The 27467-nt window shown below is 44.4% G+C and overlaps 8 protein-coding genes and 2 non-coding genes across 12 annotated transcripts; 2 read left to right on the top strand and 8 right to left on the bottom strand.

Annotated features, from left to right (window-relative positions):
• Positions 1–1116: 1116 nt before the first annotated feature.
• LOC117144429 (putative odorant receptor 85e) lies at positions 1117–2739 on the bottom strand. The gene is made up of 3 exons (XM_033309574.1): positions 1952–2739; positions 1257–1797; positions 1117–1191 (listed from the first exon to the last, which is right to left on the bottom strand). Exons 1-3 carry the CDS (start codon positions 2737–2739, stop codon positions 1117–1119), a joined length of 1404 nt encoding a protein of 467 aa, XP_033165465.1.
• A 6420-nt stretch (positions 2740–9159) lies between these two features.
• Positions 9160–9252, bottom strand: Trnay-gua. Its single transcript has 2 exons — positions 9216–9252; positions 9160–9195 (listed from the first exon to the last, which is right to left on the bottom strand). It is a non-coding gene; the product is annotated as a tRNA-Tyr (tRNA).
• A 262-nt stretch (positions 9253–9514) lies between these two features.
• Positions 9515–9607, bottom strand: Trnay-gua. Its single transcript has 2 exons — positions 9571–9607; positions 9515–9550 (listed from the first exon to the last, which is right to left on the bottom strand). It is a non-coding gene; the product is annotated as a tRNA-Tyr (tRNA).
• A 366-nt stretch (positions 9608–9973) lies between these two features.
• LOC117143815 (probable cytochrome P450 313b1) lies at positions 9974–12189 on the bottom strand. Its single transcript, XM_033308661.1, has 5 exons — positions 12036–12189; positions 11467–11980; positions 11288–11414; positions 11052–11225; positions 9974–10998 (listed from the first exon to the last, which is right to left on the bottom strand). Exons 1-5 carry the CDS (start codon positions 12187–12189, stop codon positions 10411–10413), a joined length of 1557 nt encoding a protein of 518 aa, XP_033164552.1. The 3' UTR covers positions 9974–10410.
• A 2226-nt stretch (positions 12190–14415) lies between these two features.
• Positions 14416–17673, bottom strand: LOC117145581 (dual specificity mitogen-activated protein kinase kinase 4). The gene is made up of 5 exons (XM_033311287.1): positions 17361–17673; positions 16358–17199; positions 16159–16299; positions 15810–15895; positions 14416–15744 (listed from the first exon to the last, which is right to left on the bottom strand). The coding sequence occupies exons 1-5, from the start codon at positions 17389–17391 to the stop codon at positions 15570–15572; spliced, it is 1275 nt and encodes a 424-aa protein (XP_033167178.1). The 5' UTR covers positions 17392–17673; the 3' UTR covers positions 14416–15569.
• A 235-nt stretch (positions 17674–17908) lies between these two features.
• LOC117145584 (28 kDa ribonucleoprotein, chloroplastic) lies at positions 17909–18362 on the top strand. Its single transcript, XM_033311291.1, has one exon. It carries the CDS (start codon positions 17996–17998, stop codon positions 18269–18271), a length of 276 nt encoding a protein of 91 aa, XP_033167182.1. The 5' UTR covers positions 17909–17995; the 3' UTR covers positions 18272–18362.
• LOC117145582 (dihydroorotate dehydrogenase (quinone), mitochondrial) lies at positions 18268–19713 on the bottom strand. Its single transcript, XM_033311288.1, has 2 exons — positions 19603–19713; positions 18268–19548 (listed from the first exon to the last, which is right to left on the bottom strand). Exons 1-2 carry the CDS (start codon positions 19648–19650, stop codon positions 18379–18381), a joined length of 1218 nt encoding a protein of 405 aa, XP_033167179.1. The 5' UTR covers positions 19651–19713; the 3' UTR covers positions 18268–18378.
• Positions 19714–19899: 186 nt separating this feature from the next.
• On the top strand, positions 19900–20754 carry LOC117145583 (protein SYS1 homolog). Its single transcript, XM_033311290.1, has 3 exons — positions 19900–20166; positions 20240–20361; positions 20431–20754. Exons 1-3 carry the CDS (start codon positions 20002–20004, stop codon positions 20624–20626), a joined length of 483 nt encoding a protein of 160 aa, XP_033167181.1. The 5' UTR covers positions 19900–20001; the 3' UTR covers positions 20627–20754.
• LOC117145585 lies at positions 20748–21585 on the bottom strand. 2 transcript variants are annotated; one of them, XM_033311292.1, is made up of 2 exons: positions 21479–21585; positions 20748–21023 (listed from the first exon to the last, which is right to left on the bottom strand). In XM_033311292.1, the coding sequence occupies exon 2, from the start codon at positions 20995–20997 to the stop codon at positions 20758–20760; it is 240 nt and encodes a 79-aa protein (XP_033167183.1). In that variant the 5' UTR covers positions 20998–21023; positions 21479–21585; the 3' UTR covers positions 20748–20757. The 2 variants fall into 2 exon arrangements, with proteins under 2 accessions (XP_033167183.1, XP_033167184.1); XM_033311293.1 differs by lacking the exon at positions 21479–21585 and adding an exon at positions 21355–21433.
• A 457-nt stretch (positions 21586–22042) lies between these two features.
• LOC117145580 (ATP-dependent RNA helicase bel) lies at positions 22043–27462 on the bottom strand. 2 transcript variants are annotated; one of them, XM_033311285.1, is made up of 4 exons: positions 26860–27462; positions 24919–25285; positions 22875–24734; positions 22043–22803 (listed from the first exon to the last, which is right to left on the bottom strand). In XM_033311285.1, exons 1-4 carry the CDS (start codon positions 26902–26904, stop codon positions 22682–22684), a joined length of 2394 nt encoding a protein of 797 aa, XP_033167176.1. In that variant the 5' UTR covers positions 26905–27462; the 3' UTR covers positions 22043–22681. The 2 variants fall into 2 exon arrangements, with proteins under 2 accessions (XP_033167176.1, XP_033167177.1); XM_033311286.1 differs by having other exon boundaries at positions 22884–24734; positions 26860–27456.
• Positions 27463–27467: the final 5 nt, after the last annotated feature.

Here is a 27467-nt window from a genome sequence, read left to right as displayed (position 1 = left end):
ATCGTGTAATATAAATGTCCTGCTACGGCCACGGCAGACACGCATAAAGGTAGTTAGCAAGGAGAGAGGAAGCGGAAGTGGAGAAAGTGAAAGGCATTTCCGCTGACGAAACCGAACCGAGCACAAAAAGCACAATACAAAGCGAACAAAAAGGTAATCATCTAAGCGCGATGGGTGCCCAAAGTAGGCGGCAAAAACTGAAACAAATGAGTCCCTATAAATACACACGTAGCAATGCCCCCCATTCACATTCGCATTCACATTCGCACACCTTATACCTCATTCCTTATGCCCCATTTCGCATTTCCCCCATTTTCCCGGTAGCGCCAACCATTTATCCACCCGGATCCAAAGTTATAGCAAGTCAGCGGGCAAAGAAAGAGAACTTTTTGCTATGTGGGTGTCTGGGTATTTTGTGTCTGTGACACAATGAAAAATGCAAAGCGCAAATGAGTTGAAAACTTTGCCATAAGTTTGTGTGCGTACGACGTGCAATCGCAAAATTAAAGTCGACTTTTAGGCGTCTTACAAAATCTGAGAACTTTGCACAACAGATACGCGTAGACATTACAGCAACGACCATTTTAAGTGGGTACATTAGCTGGCACTCAAAATTCTGTCAAAGAGAATATTTTGGGGGCCTTTTTACATTCTGTCTTGTAATACTGCTAATACTATAGACTTTTGGGACCCTTATAAAAAGCTTTCAAAGTGCCCAAATTGAAAGGCCAAAACTAATAAAAATGCATGAATACATTTTAGATATTACTTTAAATGGTACAAATTGCAGAAGAATAAGCCCAAGTACACCTTCATTTCATCTAAAGAGCATCTAATTATCGTCCTGAAAATTGCTTAAATTTTCAAAACGTGGACTCTGGCCCGAAAATCGTTGGAGAAGGAGCTGTTTATCAGTGACAAGCCGAAGGCAAAAGAGACATGGGACTTAGTGCCGCTTTTCGCGGAGGTTCCTTGCCACCAAATTTGAGTGGCACCCACGTCTGCTTGTGCTGCAAAATGTTAAGCAAACATCGGTACGCGGAAACGCAAATATTATTTGCATTTTACTCGACTTGTTTTTAATGTGCTAAATAAATATCAACGCGTGGTACCAGCTTAGAGGTCCGATTCCGTCTTCTTGGCAGCCAACTTTTGCAGCAAAGTCAAGAAGCTGAACGCCTGCGTTATAACCTGAAAATCAAAGTGTCTTTAGAACTTAAATGGTTAGTTTTTGAGAGAAGCGAGTCTTTTCTCACCGATCTCAGACGATTCACATCCATTACATAAAACTTGCCGGCAGTCACGTGGACTGCACGTCGACTATTGACCAGGAAGATGAGGATGTCCTGGCGGATGAAGTGGGCGTGCTTCCACCACGCCCCCCTCCAGAAGGCGTCGCCCGATCGAATGCTATGCCGACTGAGGAGTTCGCCGCAATAGGTGAACATTAGAAGCTCGAAGATGGTCAGTCCCAAGTACTGCAGCTGGTTGACAATCCGCAGGACCTCTCGAGTGCCCGAAACGCCCACAAAGACCAGCAGGCAAAGCTGGAAGGTGATCTGCAGTGACTTGACCAGACAATATGGACTGAATAGGTTCTCCAACTCCTGCGAACAGTGCAGGATGAAGCGATGCAGGCGAACGCATTCCACCAAGGCGTTGTGAAATGCTTTTCCTTGGTCAGGACATTTTCGTCCTGCCGACAATCTCAGCAGATCCGTCGCATGCTCCTGCAGCACAACGTACTGATTTAATTCCCTGTTGGAGTCCCGCAACAGCAACTCCTCTTGCAGCAAACTAAAATAAAAAGGCACTGGTATCAACTAATTAAAACTTAAAAGCTAAAAAACAAAGAATAAAAGCTGAATTGATTTAAAGTTGTAACACGAAAACAAAATAAGTTGCAAAAACGGAGAGTTTTGAATTGAATTTCTGTGGAACAGATACCAACCTCAGGCCATTTACAGACTCCCCGGCCAGCAGCTTGGCATGGGCATCCAGGTTCTTCAGGCTGCAGTAGAGCACATCGAACTGTCCCAGGAGCAGCAGGCTCAGGGTGACAAACAGTGATCCCCCGAATCCAAAGGTCATGCCCACGAGGATCTGGCCGAAAAGTTGTGTAGCATACACCACCGTGTATGTGATGGGACCCAGGGCGTCGAAGGGATACCAACATTGGAGCGGCAGCATCCGGATGCCCAGCATCAGTGGCGAAACGCCCCAGGAAATCACGCCCAACAGGCAGGACATTATCCACACCACCGTGAAGTTTCTGGACATCCTAAAGGCCGCATGGCTACTCACAAAGGTCACCCCGGCCAGCGAATGATGGCGATACTCCCGGTTCATGTGCTCCATGTAGGCCAAAAGGCGCCGGGAGCGCAGGCACCAGTAGATGGTGCCGTAGCCCGTGAAAAAGTATATTATGGTCATGGTGAGGGCATCCGTTATCGCCTGCAGCTCCCCCGTCGGCAGGACATCCAGTGTGGTTTTCGTGAACAGGACACCCAAATGCAGCGAGGTGAAAATCACCATGGAACAATAGACTTTGGCCAGCACTTGACCAATCATTTCCAGCCGCTTTGGCCACCATTTGGGTAACCGCGGCGATGGCTTCGTGCCCATCGCCAACTGGAGACCCATCAGCAGGCGGAAGAGATTCGATTCCCTAGCCGGATCCAGGCTAATATCATACCTGATGTCCGCATCGACGTTGCCGTGGAACTGAAGACTGGCCATCGACTGGATTTCGGCTGCCTAATCGAACTGCTTATGGACTCCTCGAGTCTTTTGGGGCTCCTATTTAAAGGACCCTGAATTTATGCATTAATGAGTTTTTAAAAGTTTTCCCCCGCCGAGTAGAGCAAGGTGTCTGGCTGGGCGTGGCTCATAATTAACCGACTAAATGCCTAATTGCTTCGGAAAGGCAAAGTTGGCGAATATTTCGAAATATATAGCTCAATTTGATCACGAAGTGGTATTATAAATTATAATTTACAATAAGTTCAAGGATATACCAGAAATCGATGTCTCATCTTTGTTTATCAAGATGTCTACATGGGAATTGCTAATAAATAATCAGCTTAATTAACATAAAAATAAATTAAATATTGTTCTTTGCAGAACTGAAGTTTAAACGCATTATGATACAAAAACATCAGTACTAACATTCATGTTTTTATAATTCCCGCGCAAAGTGCGTCATTTCACTCATTTTCCTAATAGATGCCAAGCTGGATTAGCCATTTAATACCAATACTAACCCACTTTGTACATTGTTTCAACCATAAATGAAAAACTGAAACCACAGGCAATTTGACTGGCATACATATGCGTTGTTATTTCCATTGAGCTATCCTTTTCTACGCTTTTTTTGCATTGCAGACATGCGGAATTGCGGATAACGTCAAACTTGACCTTCGTGACAGAAATATCCTTAAAAATAATTGCAGCGCAATTTGCATTTATTGAATATGAACGTGAAAATCCATATAGTTGGCATTACGAACGCCTAACTGCCACCAGACCTTCGTGGCATGCCACTTACCGCGTTCGAGAATCGACATTGAGGAATCGAGAAAGGAAACGGGTGAAATGGCTCATAGAAAATGCTAATTGCCAAGTGAACTTTGCACACCTTGCAGGTGGCAAAAAGCAAGCCATATGCCAGCGTGTCGTGATCATGTAAATTAGTTCTGCCGTCGAGCCATTTAATTAGCCCCCAGCGACACGCAATTAATTCAACAAAATATTTAGCGAGCGGTTAAGGTTGAAGTTGACAAGTGTATTTGGCAGCTCTTGACCGACCGTGATCCCAGCTCCATGCTCCATGCTGCATGCCCCTGATTCATGGCCAATACAAATGCGAACTAATTTAATTCCCTGCGGGCTCCTGTTTTTATTTCCACAAAATTGTTACACACTGTTGGCATAATGGTTGTTGGTCCGAAATGGTCCTCGGTTTTGCAGGCCTCCGGGTTTTGCTTTATGTCTGAGTTATCTCTGCTCCTTGGCAGCTACTTGCCCAAATTGTTGTCGGGCGGGCTGTAAATGGCGAAACTTTAGAGCTCCTTCGTCCTGCGGCTCCTGGCCAATGCGTTTTATGTGTGAGTCGATTTCATTATATATGCACCTTTTCTTCCTTATTTTCCAACCTGTCAGCGTGTTCTCACGCATGTCGGAGAGTTGTGTTTCGAGTGAGTTTCACCTGCTGTGATTTATTCAATCAACCTGGGCGACATCCTCGAGCTTTTGAGCTGCCTTTATTATTTAGACATCTTTGTTGTCTCTGGCGATGCGCCTTATGCGAGTTTAATGCCACTCGTAGGGCTTCACCAACTTGGGTGCCACATTTAATCTGCATAATTTTTATGAAAATTACAATGGTAAACTCGGTACGAGGACGACGAATAAGATACAATTTTACTCATAGCAAAAGAGAATTACTTTTAAGATGTTCAACAATCTTCGTGGCGCTTTAATTGCCGTCACACGCGGCGTATGCTTAATAAAAATGTTCATCTCTGCTTTTAAAGCTTTATATGGGTATAGCAATTGCTTAAATGTTTTTATAAATATTTATTGAATTTTTAATTTCGTTATTTATTCAACCTGTTTATTTAACTGCTTACATTTCACTCTAAATATAAAACAAACAGCCGTTTACCCAAATGTGTTTGTGTTTTAAAATCAATACATAATCTGTGCACAAAAAAAAAACACTTGTAAGAAAATAAATCAACTTTTGAATATCAACGATTCATATCGTATTTTTTATATGCATTTGTGTCAAAAATTGATTGAAATAGTTGGCAGCAAATCTCTTTCCGTTTTTTAAGCCTGCCTTTTCTGCACTCATACCCAATTTGAAATTCGTTTATTTTGTTCATTTCATATGCCCGTAATCCAGTGATAAAATACAATTAACAAAAAAAGGATCCACTCATTTCGCTTATTTTGGAGGCACCTGGCGGTATGCACAGTTTTTAATTAAATGTCGCAACGTACATATATGAAAATAAAATATATTCCCCACCACCTGAAAAAATATTTTTAGAGCTTTGTGCCAACTGCCCCGCCGCCCAACCCACATCCCCTGGATTCCGGATTCCAGATTCCGAGGATCTGGCTGCAATTCCATTGTGCAGCACACTTTTTAATTAATTGCGCTGGCCAATTTTTCGGCGGGGGCCAAAAGCTGTAATTGCAATTGAGTGTTGCACAGAGCAGATGACCGGATAGCAGAGTGGACCACACGGACATCGCTAATTTGCTGCCAGCAGACGAGCGCGAGGGAATGCGCGGAAGGAGCGGAAGGCGCGGATCCGGCGGGTCAATCAGTTGGCCATTTGGATGGGTGGCCACTCGCCCAGTTGGCCAGGTACTAAAGGTTCTCCAGTCACGCGCTCCGCTCGCCTCATGTTTGCTAATTTATGCGGCACTGCAGCCGCAGGGCAACAGTCAACAGCGAGCGGTAGAAGTTTCCCAACTGGCGCGGAACAAGAAGAAATGGTTAATCCGCGTCAAGCCGGTGCTTAGGATACCCTTTCCCGAGATATACCCACTGCAAACGACACTTTGTGTCCAAGGTTTCCAACATTTTCCTATGTGTTCTTAAAGATTTACTAGTAAAATTCACCATGAGGTTAACTTATGATTAAGGAACTAATTTATAGCACTAGAAGATCGACTTTAGTTCAACAGGTTTTTGTGTGGCTGGAACGTTGGACCTTTAGGTAGGGAATAAAAGAGCGACACTGATGGCAAAGCGGAAAATGAAATGGAAATGAGAAGTGGAAAATGGGAAATGGGTAACAGGAACAGGATCGGAAAAGGTCTGGCTGCTGGCAACGCCTGTCATTGTTTTTGCTACTCTTGTTCGCGTTTCAAACTTTGCTCCCGCCCCCCCGATACTCCCGCCCACATTCATTACACATTGATGGCCAAGAGGTCCGACCGAAACACCCAACCCACCCAATCCTGGCCAGGAACTACGCCCACTCCTCATCCGCTTTACAGTCGAATGTTGCCTTTTATTTCCTTCGGCCGCTGCACAAAACAATTTGTCAAACAACAAGCGAAAAACTTTCTTCACTCCGGGGAGGTTAAGGTTCAACACATTTCCACTTTTATGAGCGCCAGTTAACCCCACACAGCACGAACCATTTTGAATTGATAGAAAAACTTTTAGTTGCACTCCAGCCGGTTTCCATAATTCATTTCATTTGCATTCGGTACAACTTATGGCTAGAATTTGCGTAAAACCATAAATTTGAAGACTACACACCGTTTAAATATTTAGAAAATTTCAAGAAACTGAGACAAAATATGTTCATATGTTTTTATAACAATTTGTAAAATATTTTGAATATATGAGTTTATTTTATACCCTGGCCATCAACGGGTTAAGAAGTCTGTTTCCAGAGGTGAGCCGGCAATTCACCAGATTCCTTAAACTTTTGGTTAAGTTGGCAACTGATACGACGAACACAAACTGCCGGAGTCCAAATGCTCAACTCGAATAGCTGACATCCCTGGGAGGCCTGACTTAGAATTCGCCCAGTTTGTTAGGTCGTTTTGTTCGCCAATTTCGTGCTGGCTGGCAAAAAGGAAAGTTTCTAATGCAATTTTGTTAAATATTTTTGCACTGATTTCGTTTGGCACCCCCACCTCCGCCCGCCCCTCAGCAAATAGTTAGGCACCCCAAAGAGCAATCAAAATGTCCCAACTATAAGCTGTGTTGGCGGCAGGCTCTACTTTTATTTTGAGGCAAGTGAAAACTAAACTTTTCGACCTGCCAAATTGAGTTTGCAAGTTGCAAACTGTCTCAACTGGCAGGCCACACATATGAGGCTAATTCAATTTGAGGTAAGTGCTGGCACTTTCCCCTTTACACCGCCCCCTCCCACCCAAGGCCATCGGAACTACAATAACAATTAGCATTAACACATTGATGAGGTGCCACCCCAACTCCCCCCTTGCGGTTTGTTAGCCTAGTCAATGTGGCCGGGATTTGCTTTGGCGCGTGTCTCGTAAACGAGAGTAAACTTAATTACAGCCAGGATCTGCAGCAGCAGCGGCAGCTGCTTGTTAATGCGGTTTTTTGGGGGGAATACCCACCCACATAAAGCTCACCATTCTGGGCTAAATACATAGGTATGTGTTTGGTTTATTAGTTACGCCTGCCGGCGCGTTCACAAATGTCTTACTGTAATTAACGCCCACGGCCAGGCAAACAAAAGCCGTCTAAACACACGCGACTAGAAGCCGCTGCATTAACAGAACTCAGCCAAATGTTACCTGCTTTCAACGGTTCAACGGAAATGGGGCCTAAATTCTCTGCAAGTGTCAAAGGGGAATTACAATTAATTGTGTATGACTAAAACGCAAAAGCGTTAAATCCACACAAACTATTTGCATTCGAAAAAACTCACGGCTTAAACATAAGGTTTCGAATAAAACTTTTTTAAACTAATAAAATTCTTATTTAATATGACAAAATCAGCGACAAGTATAATAAAAATTGTATTCACAGGAAATTGTAAAAATATATTACTAGAAATTTTCACTTTTACAACACTGCTTAGAAATTTCATATAATTCGGCTAATTGGACCAAACCAACGAGATCTGAAAGTAAAAAGTAAAAACTATTCGCAGTCACTCACTGGCTCTTTCCAGCTAATCAGGCTTTGGTGGAATAAGAAATCGTATTTCCGAATAAATCGCCATCCAATTAGAGCACGGAACATGTGCTCATTAAAATCTGATTTCGTATGCAGGCGAACAAAGCCGCCAGTCTGCAAATGAAAGAATCATGTGACGTGGAAAGCGGAGACCTTGACTGCAGTTAGCTGGCCAACAGGTGACCAGGTGACCAGGTAAATGGAACAGCAGACAGCCAAGCTGTGGCCCGTCTAGGTATTCGGGCACCTGCCTGCCCTAATATTCAATTAATCACATTATGCAGGCTGTCGACTCGGATTAGCAAAAACGCTGGCCATGTCCCGAGTGTAACGCAGTAATCAACCGAATCCGTAACCGAATCCGAATCCCCGAATCCAAATCCGAGTCCAAAGTCCCGGCTTGTTATACAAATAACTGGTGGGCAGTCAATTACGACGACTGGCCAAGGAAATCCAACTAAATATTTTATTATGAGCCAGCGTTTGTCTTGATTATGCGCCAAGTTGCTGGAGGGGAGCGCAACTAATTGAAAACTTGCAAAAGTTTTTCTCATTAATAATAAGCCAGACCGACCGGAGCCACTGGCGACTATTTGCTTACGGAGCGGAGCGGCTCCTCGCCTTCGTCCTGGCCCCATCCAGTCATTTTGATTTGTTGTAAATGATTTAATTACTTATTGCAAGGCGCTGCGAAAGCTATTATTAAGTTGGATGCCCGCCAGGCCGCACTAAACACGCGTATTAGATTAATGTTGTGATTACACAGTCATGCCCATCGGCAGATACTTTTCCAATTGGCAAGTGGGTGTGATGGGAAATCCACTATTTTCCTTGCTTAAGTGTTGCAAAGCATTGAGTTTTCTGATCGCAAATATTCCCTCTGAATAAGTGAAACATGCTTAGCCAAAATGAAACTATAAATGTATATCTAATGAACATTAATTTCCAGATTCTAGTCGTCTTTAGTAATAGACTCCTATTATTTTGCCCATTGGTGTCTCGAACACCGCACTCCATCTCTCGCTGTATTTTGAAGCGTTAACGAGTCGCAATCGCTTATTGCATACTTTTCAGCTTCCGTCGAGGGGCTGCCCCCTCCTCATTCCGTATTCCGCAGGATTCACGTTGGCAAGGACGCAGCTCCTGCTATTGAATTATGCATATTTCGTTGCAGGCAGTGGAGCTTGAAGTGAAATGGTGGCTGGAGGCAGGCTGCCCAGACAGCAATCTATTCGTTTGTCGTGAGTCGGTGGTAGTGAGGGGAAACGTTAGCGGCGGGATGGGCGGCAAATAGAATTATTACCTCGGCAAAGTGTTGATAAATTGTATTTGCAACAAGTCAATGATTAAGTAACGAACTCAGTTGATCAGCAGCTTATATTTCCATTCGACTTTCGTACCAGACTTTCATTATGGTAACTTTCACTTTTAAAACGTGCCTAAATTCAATAAAAAAAATATTACCGAACAAAAAATCCTTCGAGCCGGATTTGAACCAGCGACCTATGGATTTCTATTGCTTGTTTGCCAACTACAGTCCACCGCTCTACCAACTGAGCTATCGAAGGTCGGTGAGGGGCGTCGAGTTGGGGGGATTCATTTGCTTTCGCACTCATACTCATTCGAAAAAATTTCGTGGTCAGCTAAATTCGCTATCAGCTCCCTAAATCTGGTTTTTGGGGAGCATTTGGTTTTTGAAATAATGAGATGTACCTACGATTAAAACAGTTGCTAACATAAATTTAAAACATATTTTATTTCGTTTAATAGTATCCCTTTGTTTTTAAAGTAATTAGCAAATAAAAAATAATAAATAAAAATAACAAAAAATCCTTCGAGCCGGATTTGAACCAGCGACCTATGGATTTCTATTGATTGTTTTCCAACTACAGTCCACCGCTCTACCAACTGAGCTATCGAAGGTTGGAAACTCGGGTGGCCAATGTATGTTTTGTATATATGTGCGAGCGAGAGAAATGTTGCCTGAAGAAACCACTTCGATCTCAACTTATGACGTAATATCTTGATAAGCAACAAGTTTATAAATAAAGCGCACCACAGCGGGGAATAAATTTTATGGGATCAGTGGATTACATTTTCTTTGTGTAATTTGATGTGTTTCTAAAAAACACATCACATTTACCGCTTAAAGCGTTAAAAACCCGATTTCATCAATTTTTTCCACACATTTTAGAAAGATGGTATATTTCTAACTTGCTTTAACACTTTTTACAGCTTTGAATGATATTTAATCTCTTAATGAAACCAAAAAACGCTAACAACTACCTTAAAGGGGTATTTCTCCATAAAGAAACGTGATAGTTTTTCAATTGAGTACTGAAAAGCGATGAATTGGCAGGTCGGCTCCACCACCTACAGAATCACCTCCTCAATTTCATTGGGTGCAAGAACTTTGACCAGCCCTTAACTGCGAGAGATAGCCCACTTGCAGCAACCGGTCTTCGAAGGAATTTAATCAATTATGTTCCGCACACGCAACGTGTGCTGCAAAGTTGTGGGTGAGCTGGAACAAGTGCAAACTGAAATCCATTATAGCCATTTGCAAGCTGGCAATTTGCGCAAGGGAAGGGGGCTGGTCATCGTTAACGAGGTGAACAGCAAAAGATGAAACAAACTCAATTTCCTACGATGGGAAAATGCAACAAAAATGGCACTTTTAATTGAAAAATTACACCAACCAGTTGTGGGGCATACGACCCTTTCAGTTATCTCGGCTCCACGCGGCACAGCGGGTAATCCCTAAGCTTCAGGGAGATATTACCCTTGACCAGCAGCTCCTCCAAGCGGGCCTCCGTGCTGATTCGATAGCTGCGAAAGATCCTGGCCAGCAGCAATTTCATCAGCATTTGGGCATATCGATAGCCGATGCACATGCGCAATCCCTTGGTGAAGGGAACGAAGGCGAAGGCGTGCCTCTGAGGCGAATCCAATCCGAAATGCGCCTCCGGATTGTAAGTACGCGAAAGTGGTCCCCACACCCGTTCATCCCGCTGCATGTTGTAGATATCGATGCCGATCTGGGTGCCACGCGGAATGAGGAACTCCCCGTCGTCGCGCTTCAGCTGGATGTCCTGATCCGCTGAACGCAGCACCATGGGCACTGGAGCAAACAGCCGCATAGCCTCGTTGATCACCATTTCAGTGTACTCCAGTCGCTGGAGCTGCTCCAAGGATATGTCGCCAGATGGCGGCAGCTCTGTGACCAGTTCCTGGTGCAGCTTCTCCTGGTAACAGGGATGCATCGCCAGACAGAGGATGGTAAAGTACAAGGCCGTCGATGTGGTCTCGAAAGTCTGTGAAATTAGTCATCGTACATTTTCTTCTTCACTGGATCGTTGGAACCTACCGCTGCAATGGTCACATTCGCCTCATCCCTCACATCCTGCCAACTCAGCTGACCGCGCTCCACATGCTCACGCACCTGCTCAATGAAAATGGCTTTGGACTTGCCCCTCATCTCCAGCTCGGATCGCTGCTGCTCCGGATTGGCTGCCACCACCGAGACTATGGGTTCGAGAAGCTGCCGGAAGATGGAGCTCAGCGTGTTTAGTGGGTGCAACTTTGATCGGATGAGTAGCTTACCTGTTCTATAAACCCAAAAAGTATGCCGACAACCTTTTGCTGCAGTCGAAAAAGTCCGGAACGACGATATACTAAGTCCGGATAAAGCCACGGTGATAGCATTCGTTTTACACACACTTCCGTCAAGCTAAAGAGAAATGTTACTAACCATTATGAAATGCCTAAACATTTGAACTAACCCATTATAAGCTTTAAATATGGCTATAGATCCGTCGTGCTGGAAGTTCATTTTCTTGCCCATCGTTGTCTCTGCAAGTAATTCCAATGAAATATAGGCAATTGAGGACCCAGGTAAATACCTACGGCAAGCTGCTTCCAAAACGATTTTCTTGAGGATTTGGTAGATTTCCAGCCGCTTACCGTGCTGCACACCCTCGAGCTCCAGCTTCTGCAGAAGGACCTCCGCTTCGGCATTGAAAATGGGCAGGAAGTTGCTGAGAATCTGGCGACCAAAGGCGGGATTAATGAGGCGACGATGTTTGTGCCAACGTGGCGAACTGGACGTAAACAGTCCGTCCCCAATGGCCGAGCTCATGAATCGATAGAAATCGCCCTTATTGGTGCAGTGCGTCGAGTTGAATATCTGCTCCACGCTGTGCGGATCGTTGATGTAGAGGAAACAACTGGTGCCCATCCAGGAGATGAAAGGCGCTTTAAACTGTCGCGACAGACCATTCATGTACTGCAAAAAGGCTGTTAAAAATGCCCAGTTAACGAAAGCCCTGCGCAAATCCTGTCCAGCTCTTACTCTCCGGGTTCATCATCTGTAAGCCCATGCCTATTAGGGGCCAGCCAATGGGTCCGCGCAACTGCCATGCGACTTTATAATACCTTCGCCGGCTCCACAGGAAGTATATCCAAGCCAAAAGCAGCCAGCCGCTTAAAATGATGCAGGCCAGCATGTCGATGAACCCACGTATCCGTACTCCAAAATTTAATTGCTCCACGCACAACGTTCGACGGCAGACTGAGCTACCGATTCCGAGCGTTAAGATCCATTCAGGTTTCTATATGCACACGATTGTCAATTAATATGCAAAATAGAAGAATAAAAACGTAAGCCATACTAATTGACAGATTTTATGGAATTATCGGAGAACCCACCTTAAAAACAACCTTTTCAATTGGCTTTTCGAACTCAACTCATCTGCTTTTCCTGCTCGCCGCCTCGTATTCTGCCAAAAGTCGGTCAAAAAGGGGGTTTGTACCTGTGTACACACCTATGTTTGTCTAGCTGCGGATTACGCATTTGCGGCTTTAATAACTCACTTTCCATGCTCGCCGTGTTGTGGGCCGATTCTCGTTTGGGTGGCGATTTTCATTCAAGTCGCGTGCCCTTCAAAATTATGCCAGCCAATAATATTGTGCATTGGGTAAAAGATAAATAGATACTCAGATACTCTTACTACTGGTAAAAAAAAAGGTTTAAAGTAAGCCAAGAATAAGCGTAAATTAAATATGTTTTTGGGATTTGAGAAATATTTTAACTACTATTATTTAGTTTTAAAGTTAATGAATCATACTTAAAACAAAGTGGGACGAACATAAATAATAACCTATTTTATTATAAAAAACGAAATACATATCAATTCAAAATTTCGTCACTAAAATCCTACTCGTTGAATTTGTGACGAATGCCAACCACGTATGCGTCACTTAAGTGACCGTCTGTGGCCATAAGTTCCAATGCCCAATCGCAGCCCCACTTACACAGCTATTACGCATTAATTGAGTTTTTGAAATATAATTTTTATTTGCTATTAATATTTTTACAAATTGTTTTATTTGTGGTGTTTTGCCTTTTCAATTTTGTTCAACAGTTCTATGCTATTTATCTGCGTGTGTATTTGCCTTGACATTGAGTAGCTCCCTTTCGGTATTTGGTTATCCTTGTGTAGTTATAGTTCTGGCCGACTTGACGGGATTATTCATATAGACTGGTATTCAGTATTGGTATTCAGTAAAACTTAGTGCGCTAAGTGTTGAGTGAGCGGCTCCCGATTCCGCAATGGGTTTCGTTTAGGATCTGGATCCGAAAATTGGGATCCCACAATGTTCCGAAAGTTACATATATATGTAAGCTAGGTTTAAAAGATTGCAAATATTAATATTGTTGTGGACGTTGCGTTTCCAGTTTTGTCATTGGTTAGATTTAGTTTCGAGCATATTTTTCTTTAGCAATTTAATTTTATTCAAAGGCCTTGGATGATTGGAAGCCAATTATTGGGGTTTTTGGTGTTGAATTTCACTTGGGAATTTATGCGGCGATTGACAGACATAAGTATCTCATTTGACTTGCAACTAGTTCATAGATTAGTGTATAAATATTCGCCAGTCATATGTCCTTAGTATATCTACCATATATACACACAATCCATATGTCCTTGCCGTTTTAGTTTTGCTTACTTTACAAATAAATTATACTCCATTTATTGTCAAAAATATTGACGACTCGCGATTGCATTATTCCTGGCATTACACATGACTTGTATAATATGATTATTAGGTTTATCCCTAGTCTTATCAAAAGTGATCATCTGCCCAAGTACTTAGGTAATTGTTTTCAACTATACCACCTCGTGATTAGGTGTGATTAAATTCAACATTGCGGTCAGTTAGTTTTCATTAGCCACCGTATATCCTTTTTGTATATCCTTTTTGTCTGCAACTGCAATAGAAACGATTTCTTCGGAGATGAAAGATGCGTTTTTCGCATGGAATGTTAATTAACTTTTGCTCAAGATCATCTGCAATAATTTAATATTTATTTAATATTATTACTTGACAAGTCTAGCTGCAATTTCGGGGATGTTTGTGGGCTTAATAAAAATATACAATTTCATTTTTTCATGTGTATATATGTATATCCGCTCTAAATGCAGCATGCTTTAGGATTTAATTTCGCAAACAAAAATAAAAAAAAAATAAAATAGAAGAGAAATGCTGCAGGCTCTTGTTGCTTTTCTTACGCTATAATATGCAACCCGTGCAAATATATATTATGCATGTATATATATGTATACAAAATAAACTTTGCTTTCACATTGACGCTTGCATAAAAATGTTAATCAAAAAACATTGGTTTCACTTCTATTTTTCTTTGTGTTTTTCCATTTTTTTTTTTGCTATTTTGAGACGGGGACTTAGACGGTGCAATTGTTTGGCTGTGAATATTTTTTGGGCGGGAATGGCATGGTATAAATATGCGGTACGTCTATATAAGCTGGGTTTAAAAGCTAGGCTAAGGATTATAAATGGCTTATGAGTTTTGATTAAATTTAAATTGTAGTTCTCTTGGTGAGTGTTTATCATTTCGGTTTATACTTAGGCACAATACATTTATTTTGTTTTATTTGTAGTTTTCACATGACTTGTGTTTTTTTAGCTGTAACTTTTTGCTAAATATTTTTGCTTCGCTTACAACTAATTTCTACGCATAAAAACGTGTGTGTGTGTGTGTGTGTGTGGTGTGGATGTGTCGGTGTTATGGCTAATTATTTCATATATTATGGGATTAGCTTTGCATTTATCTGCAATAATTTCTACTACAATTTAAACATCTCAGCCGCTTGGCAATTATTTAAAGCTTTTCACAATCATTTTCATATATGCAAATTAAAAAAATATAATAGGATTACAAATTCTGTTCAATAAATAATGTATAATTGTTTTTGTTGAACTATTTATTCACGCATATTAACGCGTATTGGTGTTTCTGTTAGTTGTTTGCATGGGTAGTTAACTCTCGTTTTCACGAAGCTGTTTTTTTTTTTACAAATATTGCTTAATTTTCGCATGTGGTTGCTTATTAACGCAAAATGCATTTCCAATTGGTCTGGTATCATTATTTATGATAGATAAATCAACCGGATTATAAAATGCTCGCTTAATTGAGGCTAAATAGGCTTTTGGCTGGGAGTCAGAAGCTGGTCAAGTCATTGGCCAATATATTCGCCTGTAACCCGCCGCTCGCCTTTTGTAAACACAAATTTATTTTCAACACAAAACTTAACGCACAAAACTGCGAATACAAAAGTTATTGAATTACAATAGGCTTTAGGGACTTTAAACTATACACACATTTTGCTTACTATCAGCTTACACACTTTTCGCTTACTTTTGTTTTTCTGTTCAACAAAATATGCGCTAGGTTTTCTACGAATGCTACAAAGTAGACAACAATTAAAACTTTTTATCTGCTTTCCTTCTGTTTAGTTATGCATGTTGTTGTGTTCCTCTTGATTCTTAGTTAATTTATGACTTGCATCTTCGCTTAGGGTGATTAACTCTCCGCCTGCTGGTTGGCCGTAAACTGCGTAATGCCGTCTTTCTCCATCGACTCCAGTATATCGGCCACATACACGGCAACATCAGTGTGGCTCGTCTCACCACGACGTATGAAGGGCATCTCCAGCAGACGACTATACTTGGGCCGATCGCTCTCCTTTTTAATCAGGCTAAAACGATAATTATGCAGTATTAGTTACTATTATTATGTTTTCTAGGCTTTCCCAGTGCTTACCAAGTATTGACAAAGTCCACAAACTCTTTGGAGAACTCCATGCCGTTATAGGATGTCAAAAGTCGCGGCGGTTCGCCTTGCACAACCTTGAAAAGGGTTAATATTATGAAAAAGTCATTAGCTTAACAAAACAAGCTTCAGATATTATGATAATTTACTATATGAAAGTTACAAAATACGATAAGACAAGCAGCAAATAAAATGAGTCATTAGTCAATGCTTTATCTTTATAAGATTATTCCTAATGACGATAGGGAACAAGACATGAACGTTATTTGTATCGCATTGTGAAAGAATGATTCACACATTTCTTTAGAAAATGTATTCTATTAAAATGTTTTATTTTTACCTGGCACAACTGCTCGAAAACAGAATCCCATTTACGATAGGGGAAATTACCAGTCGCCACCTCCATCAAAGTGATGCCCAATGACCAAACATCGCTTCGTACATCGTAGCCCTTGGCACGCTCTGGATCAATGCGCTCCGGCTGCACAAAAGCATACAATTGTGGTTAAAACGTTGTGGAATCAAATGAGTATCATTACCGCCATGTAGGGCCTGCAGCCCGCATCCTTGGTCTTGGCAATAGAGTCGACCAGCTGACCCGAAATACCAAAATCACACAGCTTTATGTCTCCGCGACGGTGCAACAGAATATTGCTCGGTTTCACATCCCGATGGATAATCTTTAGCTCCTCCTTCAAATAGTTCAGCGCATTGACCGTAGCCACTGTTATCTTAGCCAGTATGGACTCTGGAATGTGGCGCTGCTGCTTTTCGTAGATGTACTTGTAAAACTTGTCCAACGAGGTGTCCATCAGCTCCATACAAATCCAGCAGTCTCCCTCCTTGAACAGCGCCCCATAGAACTGAACAATGTAGATGCACTCGTTGGACTTCATGACCACCTCGAGATCCATGAGCAGCTGCTTCTGTTCCTTCTCGTCTACGGTGGATCGAATGCGCTTAACGGCCATCACCTTGTCTAGTTTCTTAAAGATCATCTTGTTGACTGCCCCAAATGCACCGCGTCCAATTTCGCCCTCATCCTCGAGATCGTCTGAAGTAAATGTGTGTGTATTGGCGGCGCCCTCACCAAACTGTAGCTTGCCACAGGCCTGCTGGCGAATTCGCTCCCGGTGACGATCGGCAGCGCTACTGCTCGATGCTGCCGGTACCGGTGGCACTTGACTGCTGGCCACCGGCGGGGTTTGCTGTGGCTGCTGGGCGCCAAAACAGCGGGTCACATGGTTATGCTGTGAAGAGGAACTTGAGCCCGAGGATGTGGATCCCGAAGAAGTGGACGACGTGGACGAGGGCGGATGGCGTATGCTAAGATTATTCAGGCTTAGCTGATCCGGGGGATTGCGGGAGCGACTGGATCCGGCTGGAATGTGTGGGAAATGGAAGAATTTAGGAGGCTTCATAGATGGCTTATCGCCGCGGCACCCGATTCCCAAACTATGCGTCACCCAGCGAGTATGTGTACCTCCTCGCCTGCATGTGTGTGACCTGCGTGGGCGGTTCGAGACCAAAGGGGTAACTCACTTGCAAACAAATTTTTCGGTCGCTCGGCCATTGTGTGCGGTGGCTGAAAGTATCGATGTGCCTTTGTGTGGCTGTCCTAAGGATGTTTTGTCCGTTTTCTGCAGGCGCCGCGCCCCGAATACAACACGTCGACTTGATGCTCCTTTGGCCCTCCGATCGCCTGGTTACTGGGCCGCCTTTGATGGGCTCTTCGCCGTTTGCAACGCAACTACTTTTTCAGCAATCGAGCGCACTGATATGCACTTTTTCCGCAATTTCGCTAAACATTTACATAAATAGCAACCAAAACTTAAAAGAGCTAGAGATGAAACATTGATTATTTGCGGCCAATCGATAGCCATCGATAGTCTGCGCACTAACTAGCGATAAACAGCCCTGCAAGGTGAAAAAATTGTTAGGTGGGTAATAAAAATAGTATAAAACTGTCACTTTATCATAATTATTTATTTAATAACGTGGGTTTCGAGTCTCTTTTTTCACAAATTAATTTAACTTTAGTAAAAGTTTCTACTAGTTAAAAAATTCCATTTCCTCAATAAGTGACGTCGACGCCTACGAAAACCGATCTGCGCCACCTTAAAATCAGTGCACATTTCCCAGCGATTTGAAACCAGAAAATTAAGATCTACATAATCATGTCCAGCGGTTTTGTGCGTAGCAGCTACAAATTGTTCGTCGGCAACCTGCCGTGGACGATAGGCAGCAAGGAGCTGCAGACCTACTTCTCCAAGTACGGGCACGTGGCCAACGCGGAGGTGGTCTTCGACCGGCAACTGGGCCTGTCCAAGCACTATGGCTTTGTGGTGTTCAGCCAGCGGGATGCCTTTAACAGCGCCAGCAACCAGAACACCCACTTCCTGGATGGACGAGTGCTCACAGTGCAGCGGGCAAATGAAAGTCCTCAAAGTTAATGAAGAATTTAATGATTTATTGGTTAGACCAAAAGGAAAAGCATGAGAAATGTTTTAGTTTTACACAAATGAATGCAGCACTTGTTTCAAATCGTGGCATCTTTGATTCATTTGGGCAAGTAGAACTTGCTGTTGGTGCCCACCACGTCCGCAACATTAGTGTGACCCAGCCGTGTGATCAGCGCCGACAACTCCGCCTTAATGTCTTCCACAAGAGCGGGTCCCTCGTACACTAAAGCCGTGTAGATCTGAACGTAGGAAGCCCCAGCTTCGATCTTTTCGTATGCATCATAGCCAGAAGCCACTCCGCCGACGCCTATGATGGGAATCTTTCCATCGGTGAGCTGGTACATCTGGGCGATCATCTCTGTGGAGCGGGCCTTGAGTGGAGGACCACTCAATCCGCCAGTTTCATCGGCCAGCTTTTTGTTTTCGATGTTTTCCCGCGACACCGTGGTATTGGAAACGATTAGGCCATCCACGCGGCTCTTCTTGCGCTTGATTACCCACACGATGTCCTTCATGTCGTCCAACGATAGATCCGGCGAGAGTTTCAAGAGTATGGGCACATTCTTGTTCTTATCCAGGGATGATTTCGTGTCGTTGACCTGTTCCAGGAGCTCTCTTAGCTTCTCCTTGCTCTGCATATCGCGCAGGCCCTTGGTGTTCGGACTGCTCACATTAATGACCAGGTAGTCTGCTACGGGCCCGAAAACCCGGACACCCTGTACATAATCTGCTATCGGGCTCATGGTGGTCTTGTTCCGGCCCAGATTCACGCCCACAACTCCATTGAAGTTCTCCTTTTTGCGGAGCAGGCGCAGCCGTTGGAGCACCGCCTGATGACCATCGCTATTAAATCCGTACCGATTAATGATGGCCTTGTCATCGGTCAACCGGAATACCCTCGGCTTGGGATTGCCCTCCTGGGCCGCCGGGGTAACTGTGCCCACCTCTATAAATCCGAATCCTAGATCCTGCAGCCCATCCACCGCCTCCGCGTTCTTATCGAATCCCGCTGCAATGCCAATAGGATTGCTAAGCATCCGTCCAAAGAACGGCGTGTGCAAGTTCTGGTCATCATGGTACTGTGAAACCGGGCACAAGCGGTACTTGCACGCCAGCACGGCCAGTTGATGGCTGGCTTCCGCCGGAAGAAGTCGCACCGCTGGCATCACGAAGGTCCGGAAAAACTGGTCCTGGTTCTTGTATGCCGTAATGCCCGCCACCAAGGCAGCTCCTCCGACTGTAACGATTCCCAGCGACCGCAGACGACCCTGTGGGCGGAATCATTCTGTAATCCGGTCCCGTTTAAGCCGTACTTTACTCACAACTCTCCGCGTGGCGTTTTTGGCATTCTTTAAGTGATCCTGATCCATGACGACTATCGCCGGATATCGATTGTACCCGATAGAGTATTAAAAGTATAATATGTAAAAAAGTATATGCATGTACTAGAGTTTTAACGAAAATTCAATTTGGGAGTAAGTCTGGCCATTTTGAAGGAAAATTCATGCGATATACAGTTACTGCGGAACAGATCGATTTCACGCATCAATAAGATTATTTTTCTTTCTGTGTAGCAAATGAACCCCTTCCATTCGACGACCATGCCGAAGACAATCGATAGTCCTCCAGTGTCATCTCTAATAGTTGAGTCAGTTTGTTATGGCCAGCTGAAATTTGGAAATTTCGTTCTCTAAACGCTGATTTGACAACCCGGGGCAACCATGAAGGGCGGCACCTTTCGCAACACGCAGTGGGATCCCACGCTGCTGTCCTCGCAGATTGTGTCCATGCAGTTCTGCGTGTACTTCACACTTGGCCTACTCGTCTTCGTGGCCAACAAGTTGTCCGGGGACAACTATAGTCTGGATCACTTGTTCGAATACCATGTATGCCATATGCTATATACCACCATATATTATGTAAACCCCTTCCCTTACTTTGATTTTATGTTGCCTAAAGGAGATCCACATCTACGACATGGGCGGCCGCCTGGTGATCTGCGCCTTTGTTTTAAATGCGTTCTTAGCCTCCCTGGCACTGTGGTGCATTGTTAGAAGAGCCAAGCTCTGTCTGGACTTTAGGTGGGCATCATAGCTTAAGCATAGAATTAATTATTTGCTTTCACTACTCACGCTTCTCTTTCACGCCAGTTGCACCTTCCACGTGCTGCATTTGCTCATTTGCTGGTGGTACAACCGCTCCTTTCCCGCGAACGCATCGTGGTGGCTGCTGAACGTCATCACCGGCACAATAATGTGCATAGGCGGCGAGTTTCTCTGCCTGCAGACCGAGATGAAGGAGATCCCAGTGGGCTATGCGGCCCTCAATCAAAAGTCGGACGTCTGACTCGAAGCTACCAACTTGTGATGCCTGCTACCCCAACCAAGCCACCCAAAGCAGCTTCTGTGTACATGTAATTTATTGTTAAACTAGCATAAGATTACATAGCATATAAATACTATATTGTACTTCTACTCTCAATGTAATATCTGGTAGACGAATGGCGGCCTCTGCCGAAGTTTAAGTTCCTCAGGTACTGCTGCCGGCGGCAGGGAGTACTTTATTCCAGATCCGCCACTGTAGTTGTTCGATATCATAGACCACAGTGACTCCTCGCGCGGCACAAACATCCAGTAGCTGAAGGCCAGCATAAAAGTAGCGATCAGCGATGCCAGTAGAAGCAACATCCAGCACAGACCATGATGTGGCTTCTGCATCCTCGTCGTGTTTATATGTTGGCAGTCTGAAATTGACACAGCTGAGAACCGCGAATACAACTGGGAGTGCACTGAAAATTTCCGACGGACTGCCGAAAATAATAATAAAACGGGGAGTGGCCTAGTCAAGAGCCCACGTTGTTTATTATTGCAAAATCCAGCGATCAAGAAGCGGAGAGCTTTGCTCTTCAAGCAAATTTATCTGGCAAACAAACAAACGACAAATCGACAAGCTCCCCTCTTTAGAAAACATCAGAGCAAACTAATCAACTTGCCCTATCTAATCTAATTAGCAAACGGGTAGGCATCGCCACGATCGTCACATCCTCGGCGCGATTTGATGCATTTTCCACTTACATTCTCGCTCCCCACGTTTTGAACATTCAATTATACTGATTGCTTAAATGTGCATAATTGAAGCTTTGCCGCTGGGAAACCGGCGACAAAGCTCTCATCTGAGAAGCTTCCAAAGGTTACTAACCTATCCTATGGATATTCCACTTTTTAATTATTATGCCAATATAACCAGCAGATCTCGTCGCGGCTTGAAATCACCGAAACCGAAACCGAAACGTATTGGTTTGAAAAACCTACTGAACAAAAAACAAAGAACAGGCAACTAACTTGCCAATTCTTATCAATGGAGCTAACTCAAAATGTGATATCAGTAAGTAAATAAATCTTAATCGAACAAATTTATGAAAAGATAATAGGGCGTCCAAGGAATTAGTTATAAACGTTGGTGCTTTACAACGTTATCTGACACAATCTGCCAATCCCAAAAAAATCACCTGTTACACCAAATGCAGAAAAAATTAAAACAACGTTACGAGTTCTTTTTCTCATTTGCTAAATTATTAAGTTTTAGTTTAGCAAACTTGTTTTTTTTTGTTTTAATTACTTGTTTGTGTTGGTTTCTTGTTTCATATAGTACATTATATCTCGATCTATATATTTAATAATATATATACCATTACTATTTTTATGTTTTCTTCGTTTAAAATCATCAATTGAAGTTCAAGGATTTGCGCTTTCATCGTTTCGATCCGACATCGACAATATTATGTCTAGATATATATATATATATATGAATATATATATATATTTATGTATATTAAGACTTCCAAGAAAAATGATGTGTGAGAATTGTAACTTATGGACAAAAATTCAAAAATTGTATCATTTGCTTAAATATTCTTAATATTTGTGGTTGTTTAGCATATTTTAAATATGTATGTGTTTGCTTGCATATCCTTCAACTACGCGCATCGAATCCATAAAATATAATGATGGGTGAGATGAAAATGGAGGGCGGCTTGGGCTTTTTGGGCTGGCTATACATGAATGTAATATACTTTCGCGATGGACTTGCACAGTTTATTATTAACGCTTGCTCCTGGTTTTTGAGGTTGTGAGAGAGGAGTGAATTGCTAAACGAGGGTGGGGTGGAGGGTGCATCTGTGTATCTTTTCTGTATTTTCGTGATTTGTGTTGCGCTGCGCACAGACAGTTTCTCTTTCACATTTGCTGTTCCTATATAGTATACGTGTGTGCACATATATATATATGGTTGTTATCGACTTGGTTTTACTCCGTTTGGTTAGTTGCGAAAGTGGCTACGATGCGACTGCTGATGCTGCTGCTGCTGCTGGCCCAGGTCCTTTGCCTGAAGCTGAGGCCTTGCTCATTGAGCCCACCAGTCGGGTGCGTTCGAAGAGTGCGAGGCACTGCCGCCGCCGTAGGAGCCGCCATAGGAGCCACCACCGGCGCCGCCGCCATAGTATCCACCGCCGCCCGAATTGCCGCCTGTAAAGGAAATCCACTGTTAAGTATCTGCCTTCAACCTGGTTACTGCTGATGGATGATGCCACACTCACCAAACTTACCGTACGAGTTTCCATTGCTGCGGTAGCTGCCGCCGCCGCCTCCTGATCCAGAGCCACCGCTGCGTGGTGGTGGTCCACTGCGTCCGCCACCGCCTCCGCCAGAGCTTTGACGGTAATCCCTGGAGCCGAAGCCGCCACCATAACGTCCACCACCGCCTCGTCCAGCACGCTTGGCTCCGCCATGGCCGCGATCCGAGCTCATGTCCTCCATGAAACTGGGGATCTCCTGCTTCGTTTCGATCAGCAGCTCCAAGAGATCGGAGCAAATGTTGCGGTTCTTTTCGTTGAAAAAGGATGTGGCCACACCGAGATTACCCATACGTCCGGTACGTCCGATACGGTGGACATACTCCTCCACATCCGAGGGCAGGTCAAAGTTGATAACGTGCTTCACGTGCGGAATGTCCAAGCCACGAGCGGCCACAGCTGTAGCCACCAGGATGGGGCAGTCGCCCGAGCGGAAGCAGCGCAGTGCCTCCTCGCGCTCCTTCTGCGTGCGATCACCGTGGATGCTGGTCACGGGATGATTACACTGGTACAGGAACTCCTCCAGCGAGTCTGCACCCTTCTTAGTCTCCACAAAGATCAGCGTTAGGCTGTCTTTGGTGTATTCGGGGCCATCGCGGATAGACGAGAGCAGATCCAGCAGATACGAGCGCTTGTCGGGTTCGTAGACCCACAGGATGGTCTGCGTAATGTTCTCAGATGTGGAGCCAACACGACCAACGGCCAAGAAAATATAGTTGCTGAGGAAATCGCTGGCCAGCTCCTGGATCTGCTTGGGGAATGTGGCCGAGAACATAAGCGTCTGGCGCTGTCCGGTTGGCGGCATGTTCAGCTGTTCGACGATGCGACGAATCTGCGGCTCGAAACCCATGTCCAACATACGATCAGCCTCATCCAGTACAAGGAATCGAATGTTCTCCAGTCCCACCTTTCCGCGTGTGATCATATCCTCCAGGCGACCGGGTGTGGCCACAATCAGGTGGCAACCGCGGTCCAGCTCGCGCATCTGCTCGCTGGTATTGTTGCCGCCGTACAGCACTGCCGGGCGCATTCGCGAGCGATAGGCGAACTTCTTGGCCTCCTCAAAGATCTGGGTGGCCAGTTCACGGGTCGGCGCCAGCACCAGACCCAACGGATACTGCTTGCGCCGGCTGTACTGCCGGGTGCTTTGCGGCGGGGGCACATGCCCCAGCTCATACATCTGGTTGAGAATCGGTACCAGGAAGGCGGCCGTCTTGCCGGATCCGGTCTGGGCGCAGGCCATTAGATCCCGGCCATTGATAATGATCGGAATGGCGTGCTTTTGCACCGGTGTCGGTTTGTCATAACGTGCTAGGGCCACGTTGTTGCGGATAATCTCCGTCAGCTGCACATCATCGAACGATGTGATGTTCGGGGGCACGTTCTGGCCCGTCGCCTCCACGGGTATATCCTCGTATTTGTCAAAATTGATTCCCGTATTGCCCACGCCGAACAGCTCCACCTCCAGGCGCTCGTCTCGGGCGCCCAGCTTTGTGTAGTCGACGTTTGAGCCGCCGCCCTCCTTCCAGCGGCTGTTGTAACCACCGCCTCCGCGCTCGCCGCGATTGTTGTAGCTTCTGTTGCCGCCGGCAGATTGTCCGCCCTCGCTGCCATCGAATCCGGCAGGACGTTCTGGCTCCTGCCAACGATCGTTGCGCGGCTGCTGCTGCTGCTGTGCCTGGCCATCCTCGGCAGTCTGCTCGTTGAGGTTGCTACCGCTTCCGCCGCCGCCGCCGCGGTACGATGGGCCGCGTCCAAATCCTCGACCTCCTCCTCCGCCGCTGCGATTCCAGTCACCGCCGCGACGCGAATCGAATTCACCACCTGCAAAAGTAATTACATTTTCTCTAATGAGCTTTACAATAATTTGGGCATATTGGAGGACCAAGTATAAGTCGTACGCTATTACGATCTTAAGGATCATTACATTATGGAGCTTTAACAATTAATTAAAAGTCCTTGTCCTTGTTGATAGTGAATAGACCACCTGTTAGCTAAGAGTACCCACCGTTGTAGTTGTCCTCGAAGCGTCCACCGCCTCCACGACGTCCTCCGCCGCCGCTTCCGTAACCGTAGTCGCCGCTCTGGCGATTGAAGCCGCGACCACCACCGCCGCCGCCTCTGCGGTATTCGCCTCCGCCTCCGCGCGACTGTTGCGGGTCCCTAGTCTCCTGGCGCGGATTCCCGGATCTGGAGTCGAAGCCCTGGCCCTGTCCTTGGCCCTGGCTCTCTGCGTCCGCTGCGTTGTTATTGCCACCACCACCACGAAGATGCGGGGGCACATACACACCACCGGTGACCGAGTTAGTGGAAGTCTTGCTTGTTATGGGGCCGCTGTAGTCAGCAGAGCCGCCATTCAAGTCCAGACCAGCAACCTGCAAGTGGAAAAAAAAAAATGGTTAGTCTTGTTCAAAGGAAGTAGTGGTTTCCGATTATTCAATCATAGGTTTTGTTCTATTTTTTGTATATAGCATTCATATGAAAACTCGCTTTGATTATGAATCATTACTTTTCTTTGTTACATAAAAAGTATATTGGAACACAGTGCATTCAATGATAAGAACTATACCAGCAATGCAAAACTAAGCTATACAAATAATCTTTGCTCCACTTATACAAATGATTTGTATTACATGGCTAATTAACATATGTTGCCTGTAAGTAAAGTTAGCCGGCACCTGTTCAAGTTTCAAGTTCATTCATCGCCAGGGGAAATCTTCTCCAGAACTGCCAAAATGAATTCGTTACCGCTTAGCAACATGTGCTATTTACCGCTCTTCCTCTTAGCAACGCAACGTGTATATATACATAGATACATATGTATGTACGTGCAAATCTCTGGAATATATACAAAGATAGAGAGAGGCGCAACTAGTTTAAAGCTTCGAATTTAGTGCTCTCCCTGTAAGCGTCTCTCTCGCACTCGCAGGCAAGCCATTACACAAAGAGAGTCCGCCTGGCCACCCAACAAAACCAACACGTGAACGAGCCTCCCACACATGGGAAAATAAATCGCACCGTAGTGGCAAAAACACTAAGCCCGGTTGTGGAACCCAAGTGGAGGGAATGTGGATCGAAGTAGGAGAACTCTTCTAAGAACTATTTTAAATGTATGAAATGATTAATTCCGTATGGCTTTTTTGCGTTCTTCTTCTTTTATATCAATTAACAAAAGCAGCTAAATATGTAATTCACACATTGTGTGGCTCGTCACTGAACGGCTAGATCGTTGCCCTCAAATTTGCTTCTAGAAAATGCTCTAATTTTAAATACGGGGATCCCCAAAATTAAATTTCATTGTTTTGCATAAATGATGATGCATTTGAGGCATACCGAAATAGTTATTTAAAGTTTGAAACTACTTTGAGGACCCAACAAAGGCTTGTTAAACTAGTGTATGTAGATTGCACGCTTTCCTTTTCTTCCATTTTTATTTTTGCCAAATCACCCTTGAAATTAATCACCAGATCGCTTACTCCTGGCAACCCTGTTTACAACAGCTTCCACATGTGTGCGCAAGCGAGAGAGAGCGAGATATGACACACACACACACGGCCAACCTTAGAACAGCGGCACTGCTCGCACACACGACACACTCAACGTGAGAGGCCGAATGGAAACTTTCATATGTATATAATATACACGTCAAATTGGAGGCAAGCGAGCAAAAATTATACAAAAGAAATTACAAATTGGAATGACGAAGAGGAGCCCAGTCGCACACACACACGCACACATATGCAAGCCATTGACACCGACACGATTCACCGTTGTAAAACGAGCGATAGAGACATTAGTGTGTTATGAAATCAATAAATTTCTAGGCGAACTTTTTCAAATAGCCGCATGAGCATCACGAACACACACACACAGCCACCGCATACACATGCGGGTTCCATTCTTATATACATGGTAAATGGTATTTTCAGCAGTTAAAAACGCTACTTACTTGCTGCTCTAGACCTGTGCCATTTTGGTTAATAGCATTACTCATATTATCCTCCAATCAGATGCTTTTTTTTTCTTGCTTTCCGTTTAGGAAAATTTTGCAATGGTTACGCTTTGACTTTTTTTTTGAATGCACACTTGCAATTTGCGACAAAAAAATGTATACGATCGTTGTGTTGGTGTTGCACTTTGTGTCTATACGTTTTTCCTTAGTTTTTCCGACAAAAACTTCTTACGTTCCACAAGCTACTGCGTTCTCGTGTGAAATTTCAGGGGTCTGTACTTTTTGTTCGGTTCTTTTCGTTCCTCGCACACAATTCCCTTTGTTCGGCTTGAAACTGAGACGTTTCCGTATCGGATTTGGCTGGCCTGCTTGTGCCAACAATTACAATTACAAGCGCTATGGGCTTGGAAAATGCTGCTTCTCCGACGAGTTCACGTTTTTTTCCGCTTTCAGACGCGTGTCTAAAAAATCAGGGCTGCTTTAGCACGTATATCGATGAGGAATCGATAGATGCGGTCGGTGGAGGTAGAGCAGAGACTCCAACCTAGGCTCTCGGCGGCGGTTAGTAGCGAAGACTCCGGCAAGGGCGTTGCCAGATCTTGACG

The sequence above is a fragment of the Drosophila mauritiana genome, chromosome 3R (genome assembly GCF_004382145.1).
Source record: "Drosophila mauritiana strain mau12 chromosome 3R, ASM438214v1, whole genome shotgun sequence".
Lineage (NCBI taxonomy): Eukaryota > Metazoa > Arthropoda > Insecta > Diptera > Drosophilidae > Drosophila > Drosophila mauritiana.
The sequence above is the reverse complement of the archived record's forward strand: the minus strand, read 5'-3'. Positions and strand labels throughout refer to the sequence as shown.